This window comes from Equus asinus, chromosome 7 (assembly GCF_041296235.1).
Source record: "Equus asinus isolate D_3611 breed Donkey chromosome 7, EquAss-T2T_v2, whole genome shotgun sequence".
Lineage (NCBI taxonomy): Eukaryota > Metazoa > Chordata > Mammalia > Perissodactyla > Equidae > Equus > Equus asinus.
This window is the reverse complement of record NC_091796.1, coordinates 15,368,061-15,386,739: the sequence shown is the minus strand read 5'-3', so window position 1 is coordinate 15,386,739 and position 18,679 is coordinate 15,368,061. Positions and strand designations below refer to the sequence as shown.

Below are 18,679 nucleotides of genomic sequence, written 5' to 3'. Positions count from 1 at the left end.
GGACCAAAGCTACTTATATAGAAGACTTCCTGCTAGGATGCCAACTTCTTAGAATAACATGGAAATTTGAGATAAATACTGCATATTTCAGTCACTACCAAAAGTATTGTTTGTCACATTTGCCTAGCCAGTTTAGTTTGTAGTTTTAGATGTTAAAATTGGAATGTCATTAGATCCCAGTTTCTTCTTTAATTTTGTTAATCCATTTGTCTTCATACCATATTGTTAAGCCAGTTCTTTACAGACCTAATAAAAACATAAAAAGATGTAGTTGCTATAATCAAATGTTAATAAAGACACTTAAAAGGTAAGAATTTTGTGCAGCTCTTTCTTATTGAATCTGTAGTTATTGAAACATTTAAAGCCAAACATTTTGGTATAGTGAACTGAAGAAAATTCAGAAAATGGATTACGGCCCTGTTATATTTGTGATCTATAATAAATAATTAACTATGCTTAGCTTTTTCGTGTGTGGAATGAAGAAATTGTTTCTGTATGATTCTGTAGATTAATCTTTAATCTTCACCTCAGTTTAAGTTGAATATATAAGTTAATATGCCTGACCTGCCATTAGGAGGGCAGAAATCAGAACTTGTTGTTACTGTGGAAGAAGCAAGATCATTTTTACTAGCATCTAATTACTAAACAAATGTAATTTGATTTTACTCTTACTAATATTGGCAAAAATTGTTTGACATCTCCAAAAGAAGGAGCTATTATTACTATTTATTTTTGCAAAAGCAAGTAGGAGTCCACTTTCGCACTTAATAATAAGTGGTTGACTTCAGTGGCCTGAAATCTTATATAATGTTAATAATAAAAAATTGAAACGACATTTGCTCTAACTTAAAATATTAAAGTTAAATTCTGTACTTGATGTTTAAATTTAAATTTTAAGGAAGTTAAAATAAAAGATTAATCTAAGCAGATGGATATCACATGATGAATATGTTACTTATTGAATGCCCTAAACGAATGGAATTTCCTTTTTACTCCTTTTAAATACAGCAGATTTTTTTTTTCAATAATTCTAATCGTATAATATCTACCTACATAACCTTTGTATCATCAAGTTCAATTTTAGGAGGTAGTATTTCAAGAATTTAAAATCATTTTGGAAATTAATTTAGTGAAGGAAACCAAAGGCCCTTCAGAATATACTTGCTGATCTGAATTGATTTTTAAAATATTTTCTCTCTAAAGGTGTTAATTTCAGTAACTTTATTCTTCTTTTATCCTAGTCTCTTAAAATTATTACATTTCTGACCACTTGCATCAATGGTCTATAAAGCAAAATAAAGAGTAGTAGTAGCAGCCATAAACATTTTATTTGTTTAATCATTGATTGGTCCGTTGAACCTGAGACTTTTTGGATCTTTTCTTTGGATTGCTTAGGTAAAACCTCAGTTCCAGGAGATTTTAAGACTGTCTGAAGAAAACATTGGTAAGTTTGTTTGTTATTACTTTTAAAAATAATTGAATCTCTTTACTAAGGAAGAATACTATATTCATTATATGCAAGTTGTATAAACGAACTAACAAGCACAATTGAAAAGGAAAATTTATACTATGGAGTTCTTGGTTTTAAAACTGTGTCGCCTCTAATATCCTTCCTGTGAGGTGGCAGTGAGATTAATCTTTGTCAATTTGATTGTAAATATCTACTTTCATTGTAATCTAATTGACCTAAGGCTGAGCTTCTCAAACTGAATACTTGTACCCTTGGAGGTTTGAAGTGGTATATTCAAGATAACTGAAATTTACAAAATAAAGAGCATTCAATTCATAATTATTTAAAACTTTTAAAAATTAAACAATGGAATAGAATGCAAGATATGCATATATGTTTTGAAGAAGAAACATGAGATCTTAAAGAAACTACAGGCTTGAATGTGAGGCTCTAGCCGCTCTGTTGGTAGTTTTCACTCATCTGTCTTAAGAAATCTAGTTATAGCACTGCTGGCCTAGGGACTCGTTTATGTGTGGATGTTACGTCCTTGTGTATGTTTCTAGTTTCTAGGAATAAATGGTGGAATATTTTAGAGAAAAAAATGTATAGCCCCACTCCTTTTTTTTTTTAACTTGGTTGACTTTCAGTGTATAGATAATTCTTATCTCACTTCAACCTTAGTGATTTGATTTTTTTTTTTTTTGAGTCATCTAGAGAACTCCATTTTTGGCTGTCCTTGGAGATAGAGAATAAATAAATGAATCATTTTCTTTTAAGTTTGAAAACATTGATGAGTTGTGTTTTGTTTTTTTGACAAATGCTTCTCCAAGTTTATATTTAATAGCTTTCTAAAGGGTTAAATGTTTGGAATGCCTAATACTTAGTATTATCTGTTTAATTAATTATTCTGATGATAAATTAGTGAAGAATTTTTACATATTTTGGAAATTGACAGCTTTTAGAATTATTAGTTAGCTATGAATGTTTAGCTGTTTATATAGGAAGTGATTATTAACCCCTGTATATACAGTCCATATCTGTGAATTCAAGTTAAGCTTGTGTTCCTAGCCTCAGATTTACCTCCCAACTACCAGAGTTACACTTAACCAACATCAGTACTCCCCTAAAGAAAAAATTGCTCTTACCAAGAGAATAAACAAACCTCAAATACTAATTGATATGAAAATGGAACTTTCTTTTTGCTAAAATTCTTCAGACCAGTGAATTAAATACGTCTTTTTAACTTAATTTCTTTATATACTACTTTCTGAAAAGAATTTGACCATATAAAAATAGAAAAAAGTAATAACACAATTTTGAATACATAGAAGCAAATATAAAGCACTTAAAACAATGCCTAAAGATCAGTAAGCAAGAGCTGTTGGTGCTATGAATAATAACTGTCATATCATCTGTGGAATTTTCCTTTTGAAATCATGTACAAGTACTACATAAGAAAATCTCTTATTTTACTGTAGTCACGGGGCACTCACCTGTCCCCTGCTTTACTTAACCTGACTCCTCCATCTTCCATGAAAATAGTCAGGGTACTTTCTGGCTGAAATCCCTATAGAGGATTCAGGAGGGGCTCTGGAACTAGGCTAGTACTGGAAACTAGGTAGTATCGCATCTCTGGAAGCAGATTAAATAATATATATCTAGGCACTTCCTTTTAACTAAGTACCTTTACGTTTTACTGAATACTACAAAGTGAAGGCAAAAATTTTATAAAGACCTGCTTATATGGACCCTTGGGAGCTTCTCAAAGAAAGCCTTGATTTCTGGTTCTGGACTTAGAAGTATAGCATCTCATTTTGGTTACCAAAGTTTTTTCCCATCTATCAAAAATGTTTATGCTAATGGCTCTATAAAAAGTATTATGTTGTATTTTTACAATAACCAGTGGATATGTGTTTTAATCAAAATATTTTCCGAAGTAATGATAATATTTATTTGTAAGCCTTGTAACCAGTTGTAATTTTAAATATAATTTGCATTATGACTTTTTGCTTTACATTTAAAACATGCTCGGATTTTTAAAATTGTTTTAATGATTTTAGATTCCTCAGCAGGAAATGGGGTCCTCACTAAAGCTACTGTCCCCATTTATGCAACAGGAGTCCTTACATGTTATATTCAGGTAAGGGAAAAAGTCCTTTTACTAGAAAATGTAAAAGCACTCTCTGTTTACAAAGATACCTAATAGAATATTTTTTTAATGTATGTATAAGTGAAAATTTTACTCATAAGGGAAACAAAATGTATTTATTCATTTTATTCAATAAATAATTTATAGTGGAGAGCATATTTGAATAAGTCCAAGTAAAATCGCCATTGAACAAATAAATTTAAAGACTGTGCTTCTTGATATTTTGTTAAAAATGTTGGGTTTCACTTATTTCGCGGAATTTCTGTGTGTTTCATGATGACTTCTTATTTAAACAATAAGTAAATCATACCTGTTAGGTGAGGCAAACTACAGAACACCGGAGAATACTATACTCTGTCGCCATTTTTAGCAAACTGCTTTTAAATTATACTTTGTTTTTCTTAATTGTTACTGCATGATAAGTTACTTCAAAACATAAGGGCTTATTTTAATTGTTTTATTTGCTCATGGGCTTTGCTCAGCCAGGTGTCTCTTCTGATAGTCTTGCTGGTGGTCACTCTTGCTGCATGCAGCTGGTTGGTTGGCAGAGGACTCAGCTTGGATGGCTGGCCTTCAGTCTCCTTGTAGTCCTTGGGCCTCTCTCTCCACAGGGCCTCTGGAGCAGTAGAGCCAGACTTACTATGTGGTGCCTCAGGGCTCCCAAAAGTGCAAAAGCAGAATCTGCTCAGCTAAGGTTTAGGCCTGGAATTAGCACATCACTACTGCTGCATTCTGTTGGTTAAAGCAGGTCACAGCCCCAGCTCAGATTCAAGAGGAGGAACTAAACAAGGGCGCGAACCAGGAAGTGTGGTTCATTGATGGTCACCAGCGTAACAGACTGCCATACTCACCTTAACATTGTTTTAAGTAAATAACATATGACATGTATTAAGGCATATCAGTCATTTTTAAGTGTGAGGTAGTCCCGCCAGTAAAGTGAGAAAATACGGACTCAGGATAAAGCATTTTTGGAAATTGGAATATGAGAATCAAAAAGGAAGACCTTTTTTCTTGAATTTTCCTTCATTAATGTCTAAAAACATTTCCTTGAACTCAAAGTAAAGAAATTCATATGTATTGCACTCTTCTTCTGAAACAGATTTGAGCCATCTCACAGTATTAAATACAGTTCTGCGACATCACATGATACCTTGTAATAGAAGCTCCAACTCTGTTAAAGTAGCACAGTATTCTTTTAAACTTTTCTTTTCTACAGTAGTTTCTAAGACTACTTCATAATATAGATACACACAGAATCTCTGTGTAGGATATTTTAAGTCTCTTAACCTTAACAGACTGTCTCTATTGTTCTTTTAAATTCATGGAAATTAAGTCCTAGCACATTGCCAGACACAATAGTATGCATAGCATTCTCCTCTCTCTTTAATTTTGGAAGCTATTCCAGCATAATAACAAGTGTGATGTCAATATTTTTTTAATCCCTGGAAGTTTGGTTAGTATGCTGATTTTGACCATAAATAGTATTTCTTTCTTTTTTTTTTTTGGAGGAAGATTACCGCTGAGCTACTACCTGTCACCAGTCCTCCTCTTTTTGTTGAGACAGATTGGCCCTAAGCTAACATCTGTGCCCATCTTCCTCTATTTTATATGTCTGCCATATAAAATATAAAGTAATATTTTATGATGCCTGCCACAGCATGGCTTGATGAGCAGTGCCATGTCCGCACCCGGGATCTGAACCAGTGAACCCCGGGCCGCCAAAGCGGAACGTGCAAACTTAACAGCTGCGCCACTGGGCTGCCTCCCATAAATAGTATTTTAAAGCATAATAAAGGACCAAGTACAAGATTTGCCTCATAGTTGGCCCTCAGGATAGATTCATTGAAGAAATGAATAAGGACATGTCTTCTGAGTCACTATCATGAAGCCCAAATATCTAAAGAGATAAGAACTTTTCAGTTGTTACGTGTGAATTGAGGCAGCTGTGTAGGTTGCCAGTGTTACTTGTTTTAGGAAGCACACACCAGCAGTTAATATTTCTGTTACTGAGAATTTTCTGTTAAGGTAAAAGTCACTTTCCTGAATGCTTTGGTAAACAAAAATTATTTTGACTCAAATACAAAAGTAATATTACTTTTCTTGAGATTTCAAAAATGAGAACTTGAATTGTAGTAAATTTTCAAATCAAAAGGATCCATGCTCATTTAGAAGTGTATTTCATAACTTTTATTTCACACTTAGGGTTTTTCAGATTTACAGTTTGTTTTCCAAATATATGAATATTCTATATTTGATATCTCAGGCAATTAAAAATGAGTGAAATCTTTATTTCAGTGTAGCTGTAATGCTCTCTGTCACTGTCTAAGCTTTTCATTAAGTAGGCTGTCATCTTCTAAAACTGCTCTATCCATCCTTTGTTCATGCTGATTATTATTTTTGTCAATTCTTTATCTCTGCCTCATTCATTCTAAACTAACCTGACTGTGTAGAAAAAAATGGTAGGTGGTAATCCAGTCTTCCTCACGGATCTATTGATATATCCAGAAGCTGTTTATTGTTGATCTGATATATCCCTAATGACAAAAAACTTGACTCTAATTTATTATATTTTATTTCCTGATAGAATGTCAGATTCTCTTCCCTTACAGATTCAGGTTAATTTAACATACAGTTATTTTTTTAACTTTGCTAATTTAGCAGACTCGCTTTTTCTAACACATTTTTTGATAGAGTGTTGTGTAAGAAAAATGTTTTCTGATTATGAAAATAATAATGGTTTGTTAAAGTTTGAAAAATATAGTTTTTTTTTATGCTGCAGTGAACATGGGTGCAGATGTCGTTTTGAGTTAGTGTTTTCATTTCCTTTGGATAAATACCCAGAAGTAGAATTGCCGAATCATATGAGAGTTCTAGGAAAAATATAGATTATTTTTTAATCAAGGGTGCTGCTATTTCTTTTAAGAACGCAATATTCTATAGTTCAGCACACATTCAGCTTCTCACCACTAAGATATTGCGAAGATAATTTCTTGGAAATCAATTTTCTACTGTTAGGGGGATAACTGTTTAGTAGTTTGTATTTAAATATTTAGAGCCAAAATTAATGAGAGCTGGAATTGGTAAATTTTAATGAAAGAATATACCCTTTTATGTTCTAAATCAGGACTGTCTAATAAAACTTTGTGCAGTGATTGAAATAATCTATATCTGAGCTGTCCAATAAGGTAGCCACTAGCCACACATGGCTAGTGAGCACTGGAATTGTAGCGAGTGCAACTAAGGAACAGAAGCTTTTATTTTACTTCATATTTAATTTAAATTTAAATGTAACCACATGTGGTGAGTGGCTACCATATGGGACAGCACAGGTCTAAACCTATGAATCAACATAGTATTTGTCCTCATATTATTGTAAGCATAATATGCTTACTAAATATCTTTAATTAAAATGCTTCCAAGTTTGGATATTTCCCCTTTGGTAAAATTTTCTACTTATAAATAGGAAATTATGGTTTTGATTCTACTTGGTTGCTTGGAAATTCATTATCAGTCTTTTTCCTCCGTAGGAAGAAGACCGAAAACTGTTAGTTGGATTCTTAGAAGATGTAATGACCCTCCTGTCACTATCTCATGCTCCTCTGGATAGCCTGAAGGCTTCTTTTGTGGAACTGGGGTAAAAATAATAGCTTTATAGTTTTCGTAAAGTCATATAAAGTTTTAAAATTGGATTTATAGAGTACATATTTTTAGTCTAAAAAGATTAGCATACACACCAAATCTCTTGGTTTTGTGACTTAAGTTTTTTTTGTTTTTTGTTTTTGCTTGTTTGTATATTCTTAATATTTTGTAATCAATACATTGTAATAAAAGAGTGAGGGGAAGGGTACAGATATATGTTTTCTTTGAAGCAGGTGGAGAAATAAGTACAGATTTGAAAAAGATTTAGTTTCCCAAAACTGAAAAAGGAGCCCCAAGTGAAAGCCAGCTGATCAGCCTCCTTTTTCCATTCCATTTGATTTGCCTAGTCCTGCTCATAATCACATCATCTAGCTGCTAGCATAGTTTTATCTCATTCTTTACTGAAAACAGGCTTATGCCTTTATTAAAAATACTATCTTGCATTTGGATAGACTTCACAACCAACTAACCCTTCCATATAGATGATTTGAGTTGATCTTATTTGATCCTACAACAACCATATGGTGTAAATAGGACATGTATTGCTTCCTCAATTTGTTGTTGTTGTTGTTGAGGAAGATTGGCCCTGAGCTAACATCTATTACCAATCTTCCTTTCTTCCCCCCCCCGCCAAAGCCCTAGTACATAGTTGTATATCTTAGTTGTAAGTCATTCTAGTTTTTCTATGTGGGATGCTGCCACAGCATGGCTTGAGGAGCAGTGTGTAGATCCACACCCAGGATCCAAACTGGTGAACCCCTAGCCACTAAAGCCGAGTGTGTGAACTTAACCACTAGGCCACAGGGCCGGCCCCACTTCCCCAAGTTTTATAGATGCAGGAATTAAGACTTGCAGAGATTGTAACTTATCCATCTGACTCTTAGTCCAGTACTCTTTCTTTTTTCTCTTAGGTAAATTTTCTTTTTCTTTTTTTTTTAATAATTTTAACTTTTATGCTATTAAAGAGTTGAAAATTCTATTATAATTGCAAATGCTTAGAGAAGCTAAAAGTATAATTCCTGAATATGCTAAAAATTTAGAGCTTTATAAGGTGACTTCCTTTTTTAAAGACTCTTGGATGTAACTTATTAAACCATACACAGTAATTAATTACATATGTTTTACATATATTTTTATCATTGATCTTCCTTATAAATGTAGTAGTTCTCAGTACACCATAAGGCACTGTGGCTCTCACTTTTAACACTGACTGTTTTTCTTTCAGTGCAAATCCAGCCTACCACGAATTACTGTTAACTGTCTTATGGTATGGTGTTGTCCACACGTCAGCACTTGTGAGGTGCACTGCTGCTAGAATGTTTGAGGTATGGGAACAAGGCTTCTGCTGGTTCAGATTATGATTTTCTTTGGAAGAGGGGGAAGGGGATGTTTAAAAAAGAAAAGCCTTTGCAAACTGTGCTATATTGATGTCTATTTCATGGCGTTGAACGGTATCTAGTTGTGGACTGTGTGATGGGGCAGAGATTTAGCTTTGACATATTAAGAATGTTTCCAGCCTTATTGGTTCCTTGGATGTTATTCTATTATTAGTTCCATTTCTCAAATTTTCTTTTAAATCTTATTTTAATTCCCATCCTCTGTAAATGTTTCTAACTATATTTTTCTGTTACCGAGGTAAATGGCTACTAAACTAAACTAAAACAATGTAGGATATCTTTAAAGTTGTAAAAGATAGTTGGATTCATGAGTAGCACTGAAAAATCAGTTATTGCGATTATGGAAATATTTATTTTATTGATTCCTCCTAGTTCATTATTCCCTCACACATCATAGCTGGTATAACATCCCTATTCATTAACTGCCCATAGACTTATAAGAGAGAAGAGACTGTTGGTATAATTTAACTAGATTTTCTTAAATTGCCACCTACCCAAGTTAAGTAAGACAATTGAAATACCTATCTTTTGTACCCATCATGGAGGACATTATGTCATAGCCTGGTATGTTTATATATAGATATTTCTAGGACTTGTTTTTTTTTTTTAAGATTTTATTTTTCCTTTTTCTCCCCAAAGCCCCCGAGTACACAGTTGTATGTTTTAGTTGTGGGTCCCTCTAGTTGTGATAGGACTTGTTTTTGAGCACTAAAATTAGTTTAGAGTGTTTCTTCTTGCTCCTGAGTCTTGCCGTGGAGCCAGACTGCCTGGGCTTAGTGTGTCTCTGCCAATTGATGGCAAGGTCAGACTTCTGTGTGCCTTAGTTTCCTCATCTCCAAAATGAAGATGATAATAGGTATCCATCCCAAAGGATTTTTGTTAATAAGTGAATTAATACTTATAAAGCCCTTAATACAGTGTCTAGCACATAATAAGAGCATAATAAATGTTAACTATCATTATCGTTATTGTTGATTTTTAATCTATGCTGTCACTTCACAAAATAGTGTAATAGTTTAAGGAATATATATTTATTCAAACTAAAATTGTCCCTAATATGCATGTGATTCTTAAAATATCTTAAAGTATGTAGTTCCAGAGAAAGATTAGATAATTGAATGCTTCCTGAATTTCAGAATTTTTCTACAGTTTAAGATAAATTGTAATTTAAAGGCTAGAGCACTTACCTATTTAAAATATATACCTTCTAAAACTTTTAAATATATAAAATAGATTTTTGAAATCTAAAAAAGTTCCATTGTTATCAGGAGATTGAAAATCCTCTGTCCATGTTATTCCTTCAGTTATTATAAATATTTGATTAAAAAAACTATAATCAAGTGTTCTTTGTCAAGGTGAATGCCAAATTAAAAATTCGGTTTGATGTCTAGTATAAATAATTTTTCATTATTCAGTATGATAATAAAGAGTCATTACCATGAAAGAACAAAATCTTTCTTTAGCTCGTCCTTCCCCCAAAATGAAAAAGCATCCTTTTAAATGAAGAGCTAGTTCTTTAATGTACCCTCTTCATAGGATTTTATTCTAAGACCATAAAAGCAATTTCTTTCTCTTAAACCATTTGTTTCTAAAATGTATGTATGCATTGGTGAAGCATACCATACAAATGAAAATAAATAGGTAAAATGAAGCATCCTCCCTTTTATGTTTGTTTTTGGGTTTTTCTGACCTTATTTCTTACACGTGGCTCTTGTCTGGTTCTGGCTTCTGTGTTGTCAGTGCTGGTCTGGAAACTATGCCTCTGCTTAAGCAGTTTTCTGTGTTCTCTCGGATTGATTATGAACTTCTGAGTCTAATTTGAGAGACTTATTTCAATATTTTTTCAAGTTCATTTATGATAAAAAATTTTCACTGAGCATGCCAGTAAAAGTCATCAGGAAAAATTAAAGTTACATTTTTGTCAGGGACCCTTATTTTGTACAAAATTGTGTTAAAAGAATAAATATTTAATGAGACTTCTATTGATAGCAATACTATATTATTTATAGTTGTGCCTGCTTTCCCTCAAAATGAGTTAATTCAAAATAAAAATATAAAAAAAAGGACATCTAAAATTAAAAAGAAAAAAATTTTGTAATGTGCGACCAGAAACTTGAAAAGAAAGTGAGAAATGGATATATCAGGAACATAATAGGAGTTACTTAGTGAAATTGAAACTGAATTTAGCTCTGAGTTTTCATACAGCAGGACTAAAAGGGGAAACCCAATCAATCATGTTATTCTCATCGTTAAATAAGACAGTATATTACTTTTTGAAGTAGTAAATTATTATTGAAATTGGTTTATAAAGAGACTTTATCATGTGACTCCTAGTGTAACATAATGGATTTCCCAAAAGATATGGAAAAGAACTTTATATAATGATTTCTTATATCAATCACAAGGAAATTAAGCATGTAACATTAGACGACAAGTCAAAAAAGGGATGGCCTTTTAAGACAATGTGACTGAGTCCATTTTCTAGCTCCACTTCTTATTGGCTCTGAAGCCCTGGACAAGTTACTTAACTTCTCTAACACTCAGTTTCTTCATCTGTTAAAACATTGATAATTGTACTTACCTCATCAGATTTTAAGATGAAATGATATATTGTGTGTAAAGTGTGTAATAACTGGTACCTGTTAAATTTTGCTTTCTGATTTTCTAGCTTAATAAAGAAATTAAACTTAAAAATGCCAGAGCAATGAAAAATTAACTTGTCCCCTAGATTATCGTTTTTTTCTTAATGCTTTTTGGCTGGCACAAGATAACAGACATCAGGATACACTTTAGGATTCAAATCTAAGCTATCTTATTTATAAAATGATACAGAGAAGAAAGTTTTATTTAACAATATTTGAACTTTTTCCACTTATTTCTTTCTACAGGACGTCTGTAGTGTTTAAGGTAGTAACAAAAGTTCTTTTGTCATTTTATTCCTACCTAATTATCCATGGTTTTTTATAAAAATTATTTTAGAATACTGAAATAGATTATGAAGTGAATCAGTTGTTAAATGGCAATGCATTATTGTAAAACTAAGAATCTTTATATAAAGTGAGTTCTGCTCTCTCTGATGTGTTATGTAGGAGGAATGTGTTAACATATGCACACAGTTTTGGGTTTTCGTAACTGAAAATTCCATGGCATCTTCCATCTTCCATGAGGATTGTTCCATTGCAAGGTGAACAGATTGATTAGCATTTAGGATTAATTGGTGTTTACCTTCTGAAATTGAGAATGTAGGATTAGGATGTTACCCTTCTCTGTTGAGCTCATAAAATTCAGTAATTTTTATAAAAACAAAATACATACTACTCAATATTGTTCTCTTGTTCTCCAGTTTAGGTTGCTAAATGAATCATTTATGATTAAATTGTAGAGATGGGTCTGATTATGTTTTTTTATTTGACCTTTTAGAGAAATGCAAAACAAAGAACTGTTTGTAGATGTTAACTACTTGGACCAGCCAAAAAAATTTTTTAATTAATAATTTCTTTTTCCAAATATATCACAAATCTTGTATCCTGGGAGTAGTCGTAATGATTAAACTCGCATTTCTCGAATGCCTAGCCTTTGTTAGACACAATATTTAAGTATACTGTGTGCAGTTAGTAGCACAATGATCTTTTAAGGTAGATGACAATATCACCATTTTCAGATGAAAAAACTGAGTTTCAAGAGATTATGTAATATATCCAAGGCCACATAGCTAATAAAGGGAGAGCTAGAGTCTGAACCCAGATCTGATTCCCACATGTAATGCTTTCCAACGGCTGCATTGTGTCTCTGTGCCTCAAACAAGAAAGCTATATGATATAAAAGGTTGGGAATTTTTCTGTGCAGTTTGTAAATTTATTTCCTATAGAACAACCAGAAGCAATACAGTGGTGGCTGCTAGCCATTTGCATTTGGTTTAAAAACAGTCTAGTTTGTACCTTATTGGTCATAATAAGATCACACCAGATTTGCTTAAAGAATTTTAACCATAGAACTCAGTATGTGTCTTCTTTTTAGCTTCTTTAAAAACAAAAGAAGAAGAAGAAGTAAGGTTTCTTTTAAATCACATATTAATTGAACATGGAAATTGCATAGACATTTGACCAAAAGTACAAACTGCCGTTGAATTTTCTGACAAATTCTGTTTTCGTGGACTGCTAGGCTATTTAAGCTTTACTTTCCTCCTAAGCATTCTCTGCCTTTATAAAGCACTCTAGTAGCAATATTTGCTTAGCTTCTAATTTTGGTTTTGCTTTTGTGTTTTCTCTCTTTCTCTTGGTTGTTCCTTTCTTCTTCCCGTGGCACTGTGTTTGCTCTTTCCATGCATCACCTGTGAATACCCCCTGTGCTGACCAATCAGCTGTTGGTGAAGGGGGTGAATGAAACTCTGGTAGCTCAGAGGGTTGTTCCTGCTCTCATTACTCTCTCCAGTGACCCTGAAATGTAAGTGCCATTCCTGCCTTTTATGTTCAGCATCCCTTCCAAAATGCGCCTGTCAAGAAATAACCATCAGCTTTTAAATTCATTGAAGAATATGTTTATCTCTTTAAAATAATAATATTGGATTGCTTACTTGGTTTAAACTTTGTCATATTACTATTCATGTATCCTTTTTTTTGGTCAACTTTCACAGTAAGCCTAATTTGGAGGCCATGTATTGAAAAATGTATATTAATAGTATTAGTCCTCAATAAACATTTCCAAAACTTAAAACATGCTGGTGGACTATTTCTTCCAAGCCAAGAAGGGATGCTCTGCTAATCTCACTAACGTTACCACCAGTAAGTGTAGTGGCATGAACCAAAGGCTTAACATTTAATGTCTCGTATGGGTGACTAAACCAAGAAAGGCCAATGAGTCTGCCTGCCCATCCTCAGTCACAGCTAACCCAGTTCTCATTCCAGTTTACCAAACCATTTTTTATTGCATGTTGACTGGTTTACAGCTGACTCTTCGAGGCATGAGTGAAGCGTTAGTTGACAAGCGGGTTGCTCCGGCCCTTGTTACCTTGTCCAGTGATCCTGAATTGTGAGTTTCACAGACTGCGACCTTAAGTTATCCTGTCTGTCTTTTTGAGCATTCTTCTTGGTCTGCTTTTTTTTAATTTAATTTGTCATTGCTAGAGACTAATACAATATATTTACCTTGTACTTACTTTGATACACATTTTAATAATCATCAGCTTTTCATCTCAAAGAAAGTTTCAGTTTCTTTCTTTTTTTAATTCTAACAGCTCTGTCAGAATTGCTACAATTCCAGCCTTTGGCACTATTATGGAAACAGTTATTCAAAGAGAGGTAGGAAATTACTGAAATTTATATCTGTGTACTGTTGATGTGACAATAACGTGTTACCATACATGTATGCAGTGGTAGGGAGCAGGGAGCATCAGGTCTTCGTTTTATTTCTTAGTTATAGGCCAGAGGAGGATCTCAGTATTTGAAAACTTGATAGCCTACCCAAAGTATATTTTCATATCCTAAAGGAAATCTCTAGTCTTTCTTCTCAATTAGAAAATTAAGTATAAGCTGACTCTTAGATGTTCTATTTTAAGCCTACCTGGGTCTCGCAGTTTTGAATAATCCTTCAAACCAGATCACTTCCAAAGCCTTCTATTACCCAGTAGAGTTCTGGCCAGTCTACATAAATTCCTGATTGCCAGTTTGCACAGATTTGAAGATTGTTTTGCCGGATAACTTTAGGAACACAAACCTATCTCAGTTTCACAAATGGAGGCCAGTGGGGACTGTATTCTCATAACTGTCATTGATATCAAGCTGTAAGTTGTCTACTGGACTGGTATTATCTCATTGCAGCACACATCACTATGACAGACCCTCTGTCATGCGTGCTTCAGGAGATTACCAAGATCTTCCTCCCTGAAAGTGTATTTTGATTCTGAAACTGTGATTTAATTTCAAGTTTGTTAAGTTCTATCTGCAGCATTAAGACTCTTCTCAAAATTAGTATCAGAATTTCAGTCTTTGTTATCAAATTGGAAATGTCCTTATATAAATGAAAAACCCTGTAGATTAGAAGAGAAATTATTTGTGGACATATTACCTAGTCACTTAAATGGAAGACAAGGTTTTCCATCTAATAGACATTTTACCAAAAAAAAGAAAAGCCATTTTGTAAAATTTCTTTCTCATATGAATTTTTACAACAAAAATTATACATTTTTGTTAGTTATGGAAAGAAATGTTATCCATTTGTTCACTTATATATTTCACTGGTGAAGCAACCAAAAAAAAGCACATCATTCTGCAAAGCTTGCAGTCTTGGCAGAATTTCAACATGTTCTTAAATCCTAAAATAAAAATATCTTTTAGGGAAATGTGAGTAAGATATAAGTCATTAATGACTCATCGCTTTCCGAAGGTGAATAATTGGGTAACGTACACTATTAGTTTTAAAATTTATAGTTTAGATACAAAATCATTATAAACTTAGCTCCTTTTCCCTAAATGTTATGGGGTTTTTTCTTTTGTTTTTACAGTTTGTCATGGAATACTTATATTTTTAAAAAACAAAAAATGAAGAATTAACAAGCATAAACAGCAATGTAAAACCTTTTCTGAGCCAAAGACTAAATAAGTACTTATTTAATTCCAAATTTCTACTATCATGTTGGTGTAAATCATTTGAATCCAATGCTGCGAGCTATGGTTAATGTGTATCTTTCTCTTTAACAACTCTACTCAATTTTTAATACTCTATAAAATAACTGTGCAATCTCCAATTTTAAGTTGCTGGAAAGAGTGAAAATGCAATTGGCTTCTTTCCTGGAAGATCCTCAATATCAAGACCAGTATTCTTTGCATACAGAGATCATAAAAACATTTGGTAGAGTTGGGCCTAATGCAGAACCAAGGTTCCGAGATGAGTGTAAGTTGCATTTTTCTACCTCTTTTTCCTGAATTATAATGTAAGATCAAAGCCAGAAGGTTCTCTGAGGATTTGTCTTGTGTTCAAGCCTTTCTACACTTTACCTTTCACATACTGAAAACTGAAAGTGAAAAAAGTTAGTTATTGTGAGTTGGTCAGTATTACTGTTACTGGATGGTTTCTTAAACTATATACTGATTGCTGTAAGATATATGAAAAGTAACTCATAAACACAATTTCAAGTTATTTTAAAAATATTTCTTAATAACTGTTAATTGCAAAATACTGTGCTGCCTTACACTTAAAGCTTATTTTTTATTTTTAAGGAAATTTCTGTCTGTTTCTAGACATGGTCTCATGAAAAATATGCATTTCTCCCACTTAGGATGCCTTTTGGCTGTGATACATCATTTTGTTAATTCACCACTTGTGGATTTGCTAGATGGTCTGGTGATTATCTGCTAAAGCATTTTCTCTAGTTTCTATAGTATCTCTTTTACTGTGGGCCTCAACCTTTATGACAACAGTTTCTTTGGTTAGCATCAAAGCATTGCATCAAAGTTATTGCATATCTAGCCTGGTGATTTTAAGATAAGAGTCATCAACAAAAAATATTGCTAGGATTTGGACTGCAGTGTCCAGAAGGTCTGGTGAGGGCATGAACACTTATCAAGCTACAGAAACAGAATCACAAGATCATTTTTCAACCAATAATAGTGTTGGTAAAATGAGGAGAAAATAACAATATTTCATAATTAGTTAACAGAAAAAGGTTTGGTATTTTAGTTAGCAATAGGGATAGTTGCACATGTTGTAACATCACATTTACAGATGATACTAGTAAAAACTCTGAAGGTGTTTTGACTAACTTTCTTGAGGCTGTAATTGCTCTGAAGAGAGGAGAATAAGTCTTTGCTCCTGGAAATAGGCTAAATAGGCAATGGATCTTTGGTGTGTGTCATGTTGTTGAGTTAATACCCTTCTAGAACATGATCTAGCCTTTTTATGTACATTCAAAAGAAGGATTTAGGGGCCAGCCAGGTGGTGTAGTGGTTAAGTTCCCACGCTCTACTTCAGTGGCCTGGGGTTCACGGGTTCAGATCCTGGGCACAGACCTACAACACCGCTCATCAAGCCATGTTGTGGTAGTGTCCCATGTAGAAAAAATAGGGGAAGACTGGCACAGATGTTAGCTCAGCAACAATCTTCCTCAAGCAAAAAGAAGAAGATTGGCAACAGATGTTAGCTCAAGACCAATCTTCCTCACCAAAAAAAAAAAAAGAAAAGAAAAGAGATTTTTGTGTCACAGAGAAGAAAGAAATTTTCTTTTCATAATGGTCCTAAAATAACGATTAAAGATTGGCTTGGGAAAAGATTGGGGATAGAAGTTTCTGCTGCTTGAATAGGTGTAGTAAACTATTATCCCTGAAGCCTTCTACAACTTATATGCCTGCAAGTATGTCTTATACTGTCTTCTTTCACATTCTGGCACAACCAGACTTTTTTTTTTTTTTTCAAAGATTGGCACCTGAGCTAACATGTGTTGCCAGTCTTTTTTTTTTTCTTCTTCTTCTTTTCCCCAAAGCACCCCCAGTACGTAGTTGTATATTCTAGTTGTAGGTCCTTCTGGCTGTGCTATGTGGGATGCCCCCTCAGCGTGGCTTGATAAACAGTGCTAGGTTCCCACCCAGGATCCAAACTGGCGAAACCCTGGGCCACCGAAGCAGAGCGCGCAAACTTAACCACTCGGCCACAGGGCTGGCCCCAGAGACTTTTTTTTAAGACAAAATTTTTTACTTTTTCTTTTGTACTTACTACCCAGTCAGTTGGCATCCATTTTGCTTTAAAACATTAGCCTGAGGAATTTAATGTCCTGTATTAATAAGATTAATGGTAAATAAAATAGAACCCATATTGACAAGGATGCTATATTGTTATACATCCGTATTTATAGACAATTCCCTTTAGGAGTTCAGAGGAAGGACAGAGAATTGCTGGGTGGTGAAGTCTTCCTTGGAGTGGTAGTTTGGATATTTGTCCCTCTGCTTCTTAACTAATAAAGGACACTGGTTCTTTCAGTGGCCTTTTTTCTTTTCCAGTTCTTAGTTATCACAGAACCTTTTGGTCTTGACTTTATTTCAGGGCCATTTGTTTTATCTGGAACATGGTACAGTTGTTTTTTGTTTTCAGCTTTTTTACTTTATAAGACTCTCTCAAAGTGTTCAGTCCTACCTTGGAGATTTTCTAACCTGGTAGTTTTCCATTTCAGATTATTTTTTTCAAAGTTCCTTTTTCCAGACCTGAGCCCATTTATAAAAGGAGAGGACAAGATTCACTTTACTTTGGCTGTTGGCTGTACCCCAGAATATTTTTTGAAAGTTTATTGAAATCTAGTTTTATAAAGTCTCCTATTGATTTATCTTTATTTTGTTTGCAGTTTTGAATCTTTGTCCAATCTGCCCTTAAGAGAAAGGCTTCTGCAATGGCTTTATGTTGTGTATTTCCTATTTTCCTTGCCCACTGAAGGTCAGTTTTAGAAGTATGCACATCTAGGTTATTAAATCTTCTCCTAGTCTTTAATATCCTACTACTTTTAACCATCTTCATCTGAGGGGTTAACAATTAAGGGAATTAATTGCTATAGATGTGTATAATGAAATGGTGAACTCTGTAGTAAATATCCATCTGTTTCCTGAGATTTAGGAAGATCCTTTATGGTAGCCTTTAACTGGCTCTAGTCTTGAATTTCAACTAACTTCTATAGATTATTTTCTAGTTAAGCAATTTTAAAGGGATATCGTGCAGGGTGATTGTTGAGTTTCTGAGAAAAACATTGAGGGAAGGATTGCTTGTATAGGAGGTCAGAGAAGGAGCAGAAGGAATAAAGAAGCCATGCGTGAATAGATAAAGTGCAAGGAAGCTAAGTTTCAAAAGGTTTGGGCATAAATGGACTAGAGAATCTCAGAGAGACTATCTTAGAGTCACCATTCTGTTGAGGCTTCAGCATGTCAATTAATGAATTGGAATTTTAATGAATTCATTGGAAAGTCAATGAATGTTTGGAGTTTTTGTCTCCTAATTTGTTTTAGAGCTCTTCTTAAGTATATTGTTATTAATTTTGACAAATCTAAAAGACTGCTAAAAAAAGGCCATGGT

At 33.6% G+C, this 18,679-nt stretch overlaps 1 protein-coding gene across 15 annotated transcripts in view; it reads left to right on the top strand.

Moving 5' to 3' along the window:
* The window catches only part of RELCH (RAB11 binding and LisH domain, coiled-coil and HEAT repeat containing), a 121,474-nt gene that overhangs the window by 82,817 nt on the left and 19,978 nt on the right, over window positions 1-18,679 (top strand). For 7 of the 15 annotated variants that reach the window (XM_044774814.2, XM_070512913.1, XM_070512912.1 and 4 more), the window contains 7 exons: window positions 1,396-1,444; window positions 3,511-3,590; window positions 7,127-7,233; window positions 8,464-8,563; window positions 12,996-13,078; window positions 13,869-13,932; window positions 15,385-15,523. In XM_044774814.2, the coding sequence (XP_044630749.2) occupies window positions 1,396-1,444; window positions 3,511-3,590; window positions 7,127-7,233; window positions 8,464-8,563; window positions 12,996-13,078; window positions 13,869-13,932; window positions 15,385-15,523 (622 nt within the window). Of the gene's footprint in view, window positions 1-1,395; window positions 1,445-3,510; window positions 3,591-7,126; window positions 7,234-8,463; window positions 8,564-12,995; window positions 13,079-13,580; window positions 13,664-13,868; window positions 13,933-15,384; window positions 15,524-18,679 lie in introns of all 15 variants that reach the window. The other 8 variants (XM_044774815.2, XM_070512910.1, XM_070512907.1 and 5 more) reach the window with 4 other exon arrangements.